General features: G+C 42.9%; 1 protein-coding gene across 1 annotated transcript in view; it reads right to left on the bottom strand.

Annotated features, from left to right (window-relative positions):
- The window catches only part of man1a1 (mannosidase, alpha, class 1A, member 1), a 166,924-nt gene that overhangs the window by 33,578 nt on the left and 119,236 nt on the right, over positions 1 to 14,110 (bottom strand). Inside the window, exon 5 of the mRNA XM_035774826.2 lies at positions 12,755 to 12,849. Coding sequence (XP_035630719.1) covers positions 12,755 to 12,849 — 95 coding nt within the window. The remainder of the gene's footprint in view (positions 1 to 12,754; positions 12,850 to 14,110) is intronic.

Raw genomic sequence — 14,110 nt, 5'->3', positions numbered from 1 at the left:
ACCTAAAGGACTCTCAGACCTTGAGAAACAAGATTCTCTGGTCTGAGGAAACCACGATTGAACTCTTTGGCCTGAATGCCAAGTGTCACGTCTGGAGGAAACCTGGCACCATCCCCACGGTGAAGCATGGTGGTGGCAGCATCATGGTGGTGGCAGCATCATGCTGTTGGGATTATTTTCAGCGGCAGGGACTGGGAGAATAGTCAGGATTGAGGAAAAGATGACCAGAGCAAAGTACAGAGAGATCCTTGATGAAAACCTGCTCCAGAGACCTCAGACTGGGGTGAACGTTCCCCTTCCAACAGGACTTAAGCAAAGACAACGCAGGAGTGGCTTCGGGACAAGTCTCTGAATGTCCTTGAGTGGACCAGCCAGAGACTGACTGGAACCTTGATCGAACATCTCTGGAGAGACCTGAAAATAGCTGTGCAGCGAAACTCCCCATCCAACCTGATAGAGCTTGAGGAGATCTGCAGAGAATGGGAGAAACTTCCCAAATACAGTTGTGTCAAGCTTGTAGCGTCAGACTATAATCGGTTCCAAAGGTACTTCAACTGAGTAATGTAAATGTGTTTTGTGCTTAGGGAAAAAAACTATTTAATCAATTGTAGAATAAGGCTGTAACATAACAAAATGTGGAACAAGTCGAGGGGTCTGAATACTTTCCGAATGCACTGTACATCTTTTGTCTTGCCCATTCACCCTCTGAATGGAACACAGACAATCCATGTGGCAATTGTCTCAAGGCTTAAAAATCATTCTTTAACCTGTCTCCTCCCCTTCATCTACACTGATTAAAGTGGATTTAAAAAGTGATATCAATAAGGGATCATAGCTTTCACCTAGATTCACCTGGTCTGAGTCCATGTTATGGAAAGAGCAGGTGTTCCTAATGTATTGTATACTCAGTGTCTTGGACACTTAGGTAGGCTTCAAAGACAGACATATTACCCGTGAGGCTATTGTGACGACATGAAACGAGTGAACTGCAATTTAAAGACAGATATACAATTATGGTTAACCTTTGGAGAATAACAAATAAACCCGTTCTGTATGCTAACACTTGCTTACATTACACGAAGGTACAGTCAATATTCAAAAAGAGCAATGCAGCTATTTACTTCATATGGAGTGGGCCGAGGGGGTGATAGACTATTACCCCTGCGGTGCTGGTTTTCACCACCCCACTGGCTTGAACGGATAAAATAACATTACTCACAGCAGCGACCTTCGATTATATTTGACTCTATATTCCTATCCCGGGGAGATAAAAAAATATACTGAGAAAAGTTAAGGAAATCAGTCAATTGAAATAAATTAAAATCAGGCCCTAATCTATTGATTTCACATAGGTGGGCCTGGGAGAGCATAGGCCCACCCACTGGGGAGCCAGGCTCAGTGGTTACACGTGGTCTGAGAAATTAACATTAAATTCTCTGGCAACAGCTCTGGTGGACATTCCTGCAGTCAGCATGCCAATTGCCATTCCTACAAACCTTGAGTCATCTGTGGCATTGTGTTGTGTGACTAAACTGTACCGTTTAGAGTGGCCTTTTATCGTTCCCAGCACAAGGTGCACCTGTGTAATGATCATGCTGTTTAATCAGCAGCTTGATATATCACACCTGTCATGTGGATGGATTATCTTGGCAAAGTAGAAATGCTCACTAAAAGGGATGTAAACTAATTTGTTTGTGCCCAAAATTGGAGAGCAATAAGCTTTTTGTGCCTATGACAAATGTCTGGGATCTTTTATTTCAGCTCGTGAAACATGGGACCAACACTTTACATGCTGCATTCATATTTTTGTTCAGTATAAATCATTTTTATGGCACGGCAAGGACGCTAGTGAGGTTTCTCACGACACAATGTGGAGATTAAGACAAGCACTAAGACTCCAGTGACTAATATCACCAAACTAATTGGTAAATCAAATAAATAATTACTACACTTTTGTATCATATTGCTATGATTTTATTGGTATTGTGCCCCTGGCTCTCAAAATATGCCATTATAAATGATAAGGTAACGTCTTTAAAATGTCTTGTCTCCATCTCTGGAAGGGCACATTTACAACGATCATCCCTCCGAAGCATCCCTACCAGGGTAATGAAAACGAGTTATGTTGGACTAGGAACATGCTATCTTGAGAAAGCTTATCTTGAATAAAATATAGGCCTAGTTTGGCTCTGGCCAGATAAAAAAACATGAAAATAACATCAATGATGTGTGGGAATGATGGACACACACACACACACACACACACACACACACACACACACACACACACACACACACACACACACACACACACACACACACACACACACACACACACACACACACACACCTGTGTCCCTGACCAAACACCCCCCCTCTAACAATTTCCAATTTAATTGAATTTAGGCAGGTTAAGTCAAGTTAAACTGATGTCAGGCTTCGGCGGCAGGGAACATTTGATTTGGGAATCCTTTATCTTGCTTATGGTACTATTAAAAGGAGATGGGAGAGGGTGCGGAGAGGAGATAATCCCAAGGAAATGGATTCAGAGGAAATATTTCATAGTGTCGGACTGAGAGGGGAGGCACTGCTTCAGTGGCAGGGTTCATCGGCCAGCACACTCTCTGGCGATCCGGGAGGAAGAGAAGAGTGGAGGGAAAGAGAAAGAAGGGAAGAAAGCAGGAAGAGACTGTCTGGAGTAAGTGTTATCTTAGTCCTCCTCCTTCAAAGGATGCCTGTGTGGCGTGGCGTGCCAGGTGGTGTGTGAAGCAATACAAAGACGCTAAAGAAGAGCGCACACGTCAGTCCCACCTGAGGCCTAGCATTAATAATGAAAAAATACGAAGTTAGATGTTTATTCATGAGAGACATCTTCCTCTGTAGAACTTTAGACTGGAGACTATGACCTGAAAGGAAGTCCGCATAGCTTTTTTGAACTTGGGTCTCACTTCATGGACTGTTGATATTAGGGAAACTTTAAGTCACACTATGACACAATTTTATGTGAGGTTAGTAATCGACAGTCCAAATGGGTTTGGAGTCTATTGGAGAGCTGCTGGAGGTCAGGGGGCTACTGTGAGGTGCTGCTGTCTCCAGTGCATTGAAAGGCCACCAGACTGTCTGTCTGGTACACCGCAGACTGGGGTTGCAAAGCTACTGGTCATTTACCAAAGTCACCAGAACCTTCAGTAATTTGGGTAATTAACAGCAATCTATGGCAATCTATCGTAATGTTGGTCATTTAGCTCTGAATAACTTTTTTAATTTTATATAGCAGGGGTCTCCAGCCTTTTCTAGCAAGCTACACATTTTTTTCAAGCTTTCAAATAGGCACATTCTTCTCTTTTCCTTTCCCCTGCAACTCTTCCCTAGGTCCTTGGTGTACAAGAGAAGTGCACCGTTTTCTGTCAATATATCTGTTTAATAAATAAGGGGGGCCCTATAAAGCCAGTGATTTTCTCCCCAAATGATGTTTTATATTTTCCCAAATGATGTTGTTTTCTCAGTTTTATTTTTCCTGATTTTAGATTGTTTTGGTTTTTCACACTCAAAATTAAAACATTTAATAGAGAAACAATGAAATTGGATGTTCTGAGTCCATGTCAATGCTTAAATCGGGAGCGTGGCCAATAGTACGGTCTCTGACCAAAATGTGAGGCCCTCCTCTGAGCCACAGAGACACCTTTTTGCTCTTTTAATGTAACTGCTCAGTGTTGCCAGATTTCTATTAAATATTACCTAGAATTTCTTACAATATGAGTGAAATAGTTTTCCTTCCAAAAATGGGTAATTAAGTATGTTAACTCTACTGGATCAGTGTCCCGAAATTGGGACAGTTGCTGCTCAATATACGATATTTGACTAGAATGGCATAGTAAACAAAAGCCAACTTTCCGGGACATTGACATGTCAAATCAAAGTTTATTTGTCACGTGCGCCGAATACAACAGGCATAGATAGACCTTACAGTGAATTGCTTACTTACAGGCTCTAACCAATGGCACAAAAAAAGGTATTAGGTGAACAATAAGTAGGTAAAGAAATTAAACAACAGTCAAGTGCCTGTGTCTTATATGGTCAGAAAGCTTAAATGATTGTTAATCTAACAGCAGTGTCCAATTTACAGTTGCAGAAATTGACCGAGAGAGTGACACGAGGAGTCCTGCACGCAAGAAAGACTGGAAGGAGAAGGTACTTTTAGATCAGTAAGTAAAATATATTTAGCTTATTGTGCTAATCCAGTTGTTTAAATGGTTACATATTCATTTAAGATATTTGTCTTTGATTTCTATATATAACACCAGTCAAAAGTTGGCACACCTACTCATTCCAGGGATTTACTTTATTTGTAATATTTTCTACATTGTAGAATAGTGAAGACATCAAAACTATGAAATAACATTTACATTTACATTTACATTTAAGTCATTTAGCAGACGCTCTTATCCAGAGCGACTTACAAATTGGTGCATTCACCTTATGACATCCAGTGGAACAGCCACTTTACAATAGTGCATCTAAATCTTTTAAGGGGGGGTGAAAAGGATTACTTTATCCTATCCTAGGTATTCCTTAAAGAGGTGGGGTTTCAGGTGTCTCCGGAAGGTGGTGATTGACTCCGCTGTCCTGGCGTCGTGGGGGAGTTTGTTCCACCATTGGGGGGCCAGTGCAGCGTTTTAACAGTTTTGACTGGGCTGAGCGGGAACTGTACTTCCTCAGTGGTAGGGAGGCGAGCAGGCCAGAGGTGGATGAACACAGTGCCCTTGTTTGGGTGTAGGGCCTGATCAGAGCCTGGAGGTACTGAGGTGCCGTTCCCCTCACAGCTCCGTAGGCAAGCACCATGGTCTTGTAGCGGATGCGAGCTTCAACTGGAAGCCAGTGGAGAGAGCGGAGGAGCAGGGTGACGTGAGAGAACTTGGGAAGGTTGAACACCAGACGGGCTGCAGCGTTCTGGATGAGTTGTAGGGGTTTAATGGCACAGGCAGGGAGCCCAGCCAACAGCGAGTTGCAGTAATCCAGACGGGAGATGACAAGTGCCTGGATTAGGACCTGCGCCGCTTCCTGTGTGAGGCAGGGTCGTACTCTGCGGATGTTGTAGAGCATGAACCTACAGGAACAGGCCACCGCCTTGATGTTAGTTGAGAACGACAGGGTGTTGTCCAGGATCACGCCAAGGTTCTTAGCGCTCTGGGAGGAGGACACAATGGAGTTGTCAACCGTGATAACACATGGAATCATGTAGTAACCAAAAAAAGTGTTAAACAAATCCAAAAATAATGAATATTTGAGATTCTTTAAAGTAGCCACCCTTTGTCTTGATGACAGCTTTGCACACTTTTGGCATTCTCTCAACTAGCTACACTTGCTTTTCCAACAGTCCAAAAATCTACCAGCCACTCATATTTTTATATCAGGCAAAACAATACATTTTCACCAAAAATAAAAATAAAAACCTGACAAAAATGGACGGGGATGCTCTGTAATGTTTCTAAAACAATACATGTATTACTAGTAAGAAGTAATGTAGTATATTGCTTCATTTCATTAAATTTTTTCAACCAAAATATCACAGACAAAAATGTTCACCTGCCCCTTTAAGGACGGGAGGTTACCATAATAACGTGACTGAGTCATGCTTGTGCCTGTGAGATTGTGGAAGAGTCTTCCCTAGCAATTGAAACTAAAACATTGAAAAACAACCTCTCTTGTGAACAAAACAATGCAAACACAAAGAAACAAGGACAAAGTCTCACTTCAGTAGACTTTCGTTTCAAGGAAATTAGACCAACTTTTATGCCTGTGCACAGCACTTCTAAAAAAAAATGTATCTTTCACTCAGCACTTCATGTGCGCACAGCCCCCAGCCATGCAGTGTTGCTTTGCAAGGTAGGATAGGTTATAAGATTTATAGTTCTTTGACCTTGTGCAATTAATTGACCAGATATGAAACAAAACGGCAGAAATAGTTTGAAAACAGCTACTGCAGCATTTATTTGACATTTTTATTCACAAATGCGAGTGAAATGCTCACACTGTGGAGCCCTGACCACCCGCCGGTGAAATAGACCTCTTACCCGCCAATGCTAAAATATACCCCTTTGTAGCGGGTGTTAATTTTAGGCCCTGGTCTGAGCTTACCCCAACAACAGAATGGTGTGGGTGTATACCGGGCATTAAAAACATTAATGGAAGTCGACCACTGATTGGTCAGCTCATCTTGAGGAGTATTACATCATACTCTATGAGAAAATAGCAAGCATTTTTTTTACGTTTGAGGTGGCTTTTTTTTCTCCAATTTAAGCTTGGACAAATCAACATCATTATTTGGGTAAGAGTTACCAGAATATGAACTTTTAAGTGAGATTTTCACTGGACACTTACTTTAAGCGAATGTTCTGCTCTTCTAAACATTTTGCAATGGGACGGAGAGAACATTTTAGTTTTAAAGCTAGTTTCTTGCAATTCTAGACATTTTGCCATGGCTTACATCATGTTCTTATGCTATCTGAGTGACTCAAACATTATAACTAAATCCATGTGGGCCACATGCTATGGTATTTTTTAATTTTTGAAAATTTTAGCTTCTGTCTTGTGTTTATTCTGGTGGTTGTTAGTTCTCAAAGAATACCTTATTTAAAAAATATATAACTCCATGATATTTTATATCTGGTTTCAGTGGTTTGAAGTTTACAATGTTTTATCATCCCAAAAATGATTTATAAAAAAATTAAACAAACAAATAAAATAAAAAAACATATTTTTGAGAGCGGCAGACATGATTTACCAGCGGCGGCCGCTGGTGTAAAAAAGTGTTTAAATAAACAAAAACAAAGGATATTTAATGCCGAAATCCTCATATTACACACCCATGGTATTCACTAAGTTGATGATTTATATTTAAAGGATAATGTTTTACAGCTTTGTCATTTTATTATTTCATATATGAGAAGGCCACACAGAGGCCCAGAGACAATTACAGACACCTGTGAGAGTCTAAAGTACGCCAAAAGGGCCACTAGATGTCTTGTGCTAGAACAATTCTGGTTGTTTACTGGTAAACTTAGAATGTTTCAAGTAATATATCCTGCCTTTGCAACCCTACTGCAGACACAAGCTGTAATCGCATCACTGTCAACTCCTCAAGGAGAGTGGAAATGTCCCCCCCTCCACTAGTCTCCCCCATCTCCCCAAACATTAAGCAGGCTCACAGAGTACAGTGTTTCAATTCCACAGCTTCAATGGTGATGGGAACAGTTTTACTATACGTGTATCTATGTTCCATGGCTATAACATGCTTCTCCCTCCAATATCTGTTCGGACACATCAAATATTAGTATGTTCTCGTTCTTGGAAAGGTATGAGCCTCTTTGCACTGCTCATGGAAAATGAAGAAGATAAAGATGTCTCAATGCATACATGACCTTCATTATTATCTAGAAGTTATGTTGACCAAGTCACAAAGTGAATATGTAACTGACCTGACGTTTCTGTACTGACCAATAAGAATGTACATGTTGTGCAAGTTGACTGTATATGTGGTGATGTAAAACTTCCGCTTGGCAAGGTGTTCGTCTGAGCGCGACCTCTTCCATGGCGATGTAATTAAAGAATTGATTAGGATTCAAGCATTTGTTGTTTGTTCTCAATATCTTCCTTACCATTCACAAACTCAGAACCCTACAATGGTTTTGAAACTGCATCATGTCTCATGAAAAGTAATGCATGTTCCATTTGACCTTCAGGAGAAAATCGTTTCGAGGGGAGAATTAAGATAGTGCTTGATTTCACATAAAGGAATCTAGTCATGTTTCTAGCACAACTATTTTACCATTGCCTCTTTGATTAAAGGTTTTTGCAGTGTTTCACAGAAGTAAAAACACCTCTTATGTTTCCAACGGCTAATTAAATGATCTAATCCGTCTGGTGTTGTTTTGTTTGATTATTCTTCTTCTTTTCTTTTAATGTAAAACCCAGAGATGAAAATGACCTTTTTTCAAAAAACAAATACATTTCCGCCACTGCAGAAGGATGAAAAGAAAGGGATACAAACAAGCAGAGAACAGAAGAGATGAAGCTCAATCAGATTGTTGTTCCAGGGTCACAATCAATTAGCAGCTAATGAGGTGGCAAGCCTGTGTGCCAGGGACTTTCTAACTCTGTGGTCACTGGAGGACCCTGGTCATCCTGATTCCTCCATCTGTGACCTTAACAGGACTTCTCTAGCCACGGTAGCCATGCACACTAGGATGACTCGGTCATTTACCAACAATAAATGGCCTCATTTAATGACCCATGAGGGCCAAGCGTCGACCCAGTCCGTCTCATGGCGACATGCATAGCTATGTTCATCTGGACGTTCACAGAAGGGAGGATAAGAAGAAGATGGTAACGAAGGACAGAGGTAAGGGTCTATGGACCTGAAGAGAGAGAGAGAGAGAGAGAGAGAGAGAGAGAGAGAGAGAGAGAGAGAGAGAAAGGGATGGGGCATGCTTTGACCATACTCCCATGGGATTCCCCCAGTGCCAAAGATCAGTTCTGGATCAATCTGGCTCAAGGTTGTAACACCGTGGGTCCGAGTAAAATGTAACCAGATATCTCTATGGGGGATCATGTAAAATCTAAGTGATTTGCTTTTCTGGGAAAGCTATGCTGCTGATAAACTTGATAAAAGTGTTGTCCTACTTAGGAGACAAGTAGGAGAAAATGCCCTTGAACATTTTTATGAAATTTACACACTTGCTAGAGAGCGCTTCTTTGTTTACGCCCATTCGACATCGTTCACACCTTCTTAAGCCTCAGCCTCACCCATCTCTTTTAAAAATTGACACGTAAACGCATGGCTAAACGTCAGCATTGTCGACCCCTCCATTATCTCAGCCAATCATGGATAGCCAGGAAGGACCCCGTCTTTCTCCCTATTCTTGCTCTCCAAATCAGCCCTGGTTCCTACCATCCTTCCTTCCTTCATTTGCTAGATGTGAATGGCTTGGAAGTAGTAGCCTTTAAAAGCCTCTGTATCTGACCCACCTCCTCATTAAACCACTAACAGAGTGGCAGCGCTAAAGTGGCAGCTGATCTGCGTGGCCAGGGCATGCTATCTACTCCAGCAGCCTCTATCAGTTAATGATTGTTACTGGAGGTGAAGTTCTCCATCTTATGTGAGGACTGATGATGTAGAGCGGGTCTATATATAGACGTCATCCTCTTTGGAAAGGGCTGGAGGCCAGTAGGGTTGTTCTCAGGTCAATAGGCTTACAGGTGTAGGAACATCCCTCTACAGATACTCGGTTTTGCAACATGTTTTCTACAAAACAGACTAAGGCCTACGTAACCGCTGAGCACAAATGATCTGCTCTGACTGCAACATTATGATTGCTAGTATGGTTCGTGGTTTTCAAGTTAAGTACAAAACGATGTAAACTAGGATGTAAAGTATGAAAACTTAGTGTTACAAATTTAGGGAATGGTCTTCGAAAACATTCAAAGTCACTTGGCTTAACGTTAACTGTTCTCTGAGGAGAGTGGAGGGAAACTTCCTGTAGCTGTCTGAAAGTGGGTTACTGGTTCTAACATATCTGATGTAAGCGGATGAGAGTGCGTCCCTCCATTTAAAGTAGGACAAAGTGCAGATGCCAAAATAGCCCAAACATTCCTCCTTTCATTACAGATAAAGTGGCTGTCATCTTTGAATTGGGTTAAGCTGTTGCTGTCGACAATTCACGGCTCAAATACATGTAATTTAACCGCTCATGACAGTAGCCTAGTTATGAGTCCTTGTACTTTTGTAAGAGGGGAAGGTGAAGAACCATCTGGGGGGGAAATAAGCATCAGTCTTCATGCCATTTAGCAGACGCTTTTATCCAAAGCAACTTAGTCATGAGTGTATAGATGGGTTAGCCGACAATGTCATGAAAACAATGCGCATGCTGAAATAGGGCAGAAGACTGAGTTGTTATGATTCTGAACGGCCAGATGGCTACCGCCAATGACAAGAAGCTGCCGTGTGGGGAATCGTAAGTGACTCGTTTCAGCTAGTTTCATCTTGTTCTTGATACCATGTCTTGTTTTGAGGTGTTTTGACTGATTTCATGTCAATACTAAAGTAGCTTAAATTTGCTAGCTAGCTAACCAACAACTGTAACGATGTACTGTATTTAAGAGACAACAAGTGCTCATTGTAACAAAGTCTTAAATATTTGTTGAAAACATGAATACAAATCTCAACAATCTAAGCCAACCCTGTTTGTTTTACTCATAGTTGCACACGGTTGCTAATCAACCAACCCCCCTATTAATGGTAGGGGTGGTCCAGGGAATTGAACCCACTATCCTGGCATTGCAAGCGCCATGCTCTACCAATTGAGCCACAGAGGACCACAGACTCATCCACGTACACACAGCAACACACACACAGATGAAACGAGAAGGAAAGTTGTTGATCAATATCAAGTCATCTCTTTCTATATGCAGGGAGAGAGCAGTGAGTTTAGATTCAGAATTCCCCAAAGGGGACCACTTCCCCCTCTTAAGAGCTTTCTTAAAAACAAGCACCAACAAAATGTTCAGATGAAAAACACAGGGAAGAGTGCTGGCCAGACATAACCTCCAACAAGAAAATGAGTCAAAAACAAAACCTGCCAAGAGGCTTTTGACAGCACACAGCGTTCGTCTTGTTAGTCATCACGTTAATGAGAGAGAAGGAGTGGGAGAGCTCTTTTAACACAGCTCACTATTAAGTGGATGGTGCTCCCAACTGATGCTAATCTGCTTCTTATAGTCTCTATAGACAGAAATAATATACATATGCCAGACTCTACATTAACTTACATACTAAGGGAAGCCTATTTTTCTCCCATATCTAAAGAAATCCAGCATATTCACTCCTATGCCTTACCATCTCCATATCAGAAATGCCATCTGTGGTCAAGGTCTGGTGGGCTCTATAAAAGCTAGGCCAGCTACAGTATGGTTCAGTGGCGCGGTAAATTCATCATTGACACCAATCTGTTAAGGCCCCTGGGGGCCAGTGGTGGGGTTAGGGCCAGGCGGTGGTCCTCTGGGGCCTCGGCTCTAACTCCAGGAGACTGGTAGCTCCAACCACCATGTGACGATGCGTGCAGAAAGCCCTTTCATTCGCCATAAGCGGGGAGAAATGAATTTGTTACACAGACCCAGTCATCTCCATGACAACCTGAGTTTTAATGAATATCTGACAAACTGGGCTGCAGTCTCACTGGGCGAAAAATGTGAAAAGAATGCAGGTTGCTCTATCCTTGCTATTAAAAAACATTATACAGCGTGTAGCTATGTGAGAAGAGATAATATATTACATATCAAGCTATAGACATTTCTTTCATTTGGTACAGTAATAGTGCTGCGAAGCCACCCACATGTTCAGGTTTTGTGATATTTCTTTAAAGCTAAGCTATGTGGATTTGACCCTGACAAAAATCCCTCTCTGTTCTTGGTTGTGGCAAGGGTTGTGCAGTGAGAGGGAAGAGTTGAGTGTGTATATAAGGACTCTCGTAGGCCTTGGACTGATGGGGCAGAGCACGCTACACTGGCTGCAGGAGACTGAAGCAGACTGGACAGAGAGGTTGTTTATTCTCATGGCTGAGACAAGCCACTGGCGTTACACGCCCCCCTCCTTCCTCCTCCTCCCTTATTTATTCCCCCCTCCTTCCTCCTCCTCCCTTATTTATTCCCCCCTTCCTTCACCCTTGAGGCCCCCTGCTGCTTTTACCTACCGGGCAGCAAGTTGGTTAGCGTCGGATGAAAAACAATTTCCAAACCCAATAATAATCATCCAACAGGTTTGCCACCTCGAGAGTACCCTCTGTCTTCCCTTTTGTCCTTGTACCCCCCTCTGCCTGTTCTCAGCGATGTGGGCGGCTAGACTCAGTCCTCAGCTCAGGGGGGCTATCATAAGGGCAAGGAGAGGGATGGAGGGTAGGAAGGGAACAAGACTTCCATGGAGGGCTGCTCAAGAAAAAACGGTCACTTTGGATTGGTTAGCCGAGCCAAACCTTGACTTGTCAGACTCAGGGCTGTATTGTTCTGAAGCGGTTTCTTTCTGGACCAGGGAGGAAGCCACGGCAGCTATAGACGCTGTAGCCTAGATGCCGGGCAGAGGCCATTCAGAGTAAGGTGCAGACAGAATAACAATCTAAAGGCAGGCTCAGTTTGCAAGAGCATCATAAAATCGGCTGAAGAGTTTCAAGGTTCAGACAGTGTGTAGTCAAAACACTGGCTTACCAAAACAGAGCCTTGAGCATCGATACTGACACCATTCCTCACTTCTGTGGTTTGGGGGACAGTATAAAGCAAGCAGAGACCCCACTTCCCAAAACAACTGCTTTTATGTGCCAACCACGATGCTATCAACCCACAGCAGAGAATACTTCAAAGCTGTGGAGAGGGAGAAGTATTTGCAATAGTCTGTGTAGTTAACGTAACTGAGGGAAACAGAGGGGAGAGTGAAATCATTGAAGGCTTTGGGTCTTTACGCCTGTGAATAGAGTACAAGGACGAGTGATGCAAGGGAGGAGTGAGTGAGCTATTTCAAGCTGCCTAGTGGGTGTACAATGTATGTCTGTACAGGTCCAGGTTCAAGGTATTGACCTCTTCTGATTTGAGTGACGCTCCAGTATTGGAAATAGTGAATGATATATTTGAAGCCGTGGGCTGACTGTACAGTCTGTATATAAAACAGACAGAGACCGACAGAATGGTGATGTTTGAGTGCAGGACTCACCTCTTCAGGTTTAGGAGGGCCCAGGGGATGCCTGTGGGTGTTTTGAATGCAGGCAACAGCTTCTCTCCCAGTTGTATGGCCTTCTTCCTGAACACCTATCAAACAAACGGAGAGAAGAGAGATGTATCAGCAACCCAATCTACCCCCGTCTTTCTGTCAATCTTGTCTAATGTCGGAGACGTGGTGACAAGGCGCTGATCCATGGACAATGGGTTAGGGTTAGCTCTTCCTGTCACATGGGCATTTTATCTCACAGGCAGTGTTGCCCTTCTTCCTGTTGGAAATGAGAGGCTGTTTCCTGATTTGTGAGAGAGGGGGAGGGGGAAAGAGGGAGCGAGAGATAGAGCGACAGGAAGAGGGAGACAGAGCAAGAGTGTTTAGGACTACATCCGGCAGCAGGCTGATAAAAGCCAATCAGATAAGAGCGGAGCGTGGCAGGTCTGAGGCTATCCTTCCCATCCTGTACTGTACTTAGCTCCACAACGCTGTGCTGCCTCACACCATCCCTCCACATTTTGTTTTGTTACAGCCTTTTTCTAAAATGGATTAAATAATTTCCCCCCTAATCAATCTACACAAAATATCCCATAATGACAAAAACATAAATACCTTATTTACATAAGTATTCAGACCCTTTGCTATGAGACTCAAAATTGACCTCAGGTGCATCCTGTTTCCTGATCATCTTTGTGATGTTTCTGCAACTTGATTGGAGTCAACCTGTGTTAAATTCAATTGATTAGACATGATTTGGAAAGGCACACACGTGTCTATAGAAGGTGTTACAGGTGACAGGGCATGTCAGAGCAAAAACCAAGCAACGAGGTCGAAGGAATTGTCCATAGAGTTCTGAGACAGGAATGTGTCAAGGAACAGATCTGGGGAAGGCTACCAAAACAATTCTGCGGCATTGAAGGTCCCCAAGAACACAATGGCCTCCATCATTCTTAAATGGAAGAAGTTTGGAACCACCAAGAACCTTCCTAGAGCTGCCCCACCAGCCAATCTCTGCAATCGGAGAAGGAGGGCCTTGGTCAGGAAGGTGACCAAGAACCTGATGGTCACTGACAGAGCTTCTCTGTGGAGATGGGAGAACCTTCCAAAAGGACAACCATCTCTGCAGCACTCCACCATATCAGGCCTTTATGGTAGAGTGGCCAGACGGAAGCCACTCCTCAGTAAAAGGCGTAGGACAGCCTGCTTGGATTTGCCAAAAGGCACCTAAAGGACTCTCAGACCATGAGAAAAAAGATTCTCTGGTCTGATTAAACCAAGATTGAACTCTTTGGCCTAAATACCAACCGTCATGTGGGGCGGTTAGAGCATTGGACTAGTAACCAGAAGGTTGCAAGTTCA

The sequence above is a fragment of the Oncorhynchus keta genome, chromosome 8 (genome assembly GCF_023373465.1).
Source record: "Oncorhynchus keta strain PuntledgeMale-10-30-2019 chromosome 8, Oket_V2, whole genome shotgun sequence".
In the NCBI taxonomy this organism is placed as follows: domain Eukaryota; kingdom Metazoa; phylum Chordata; class Actinopteri; order Salmoniformes; family Salmonidae; genus Oncorhynchus; species Oncorhynchus keta.
The sequence above is the reverse complement of the archived record's forward strand: the minus strand, read 5'-3'. Positions and strand labels throughout refer to the sequence as shown.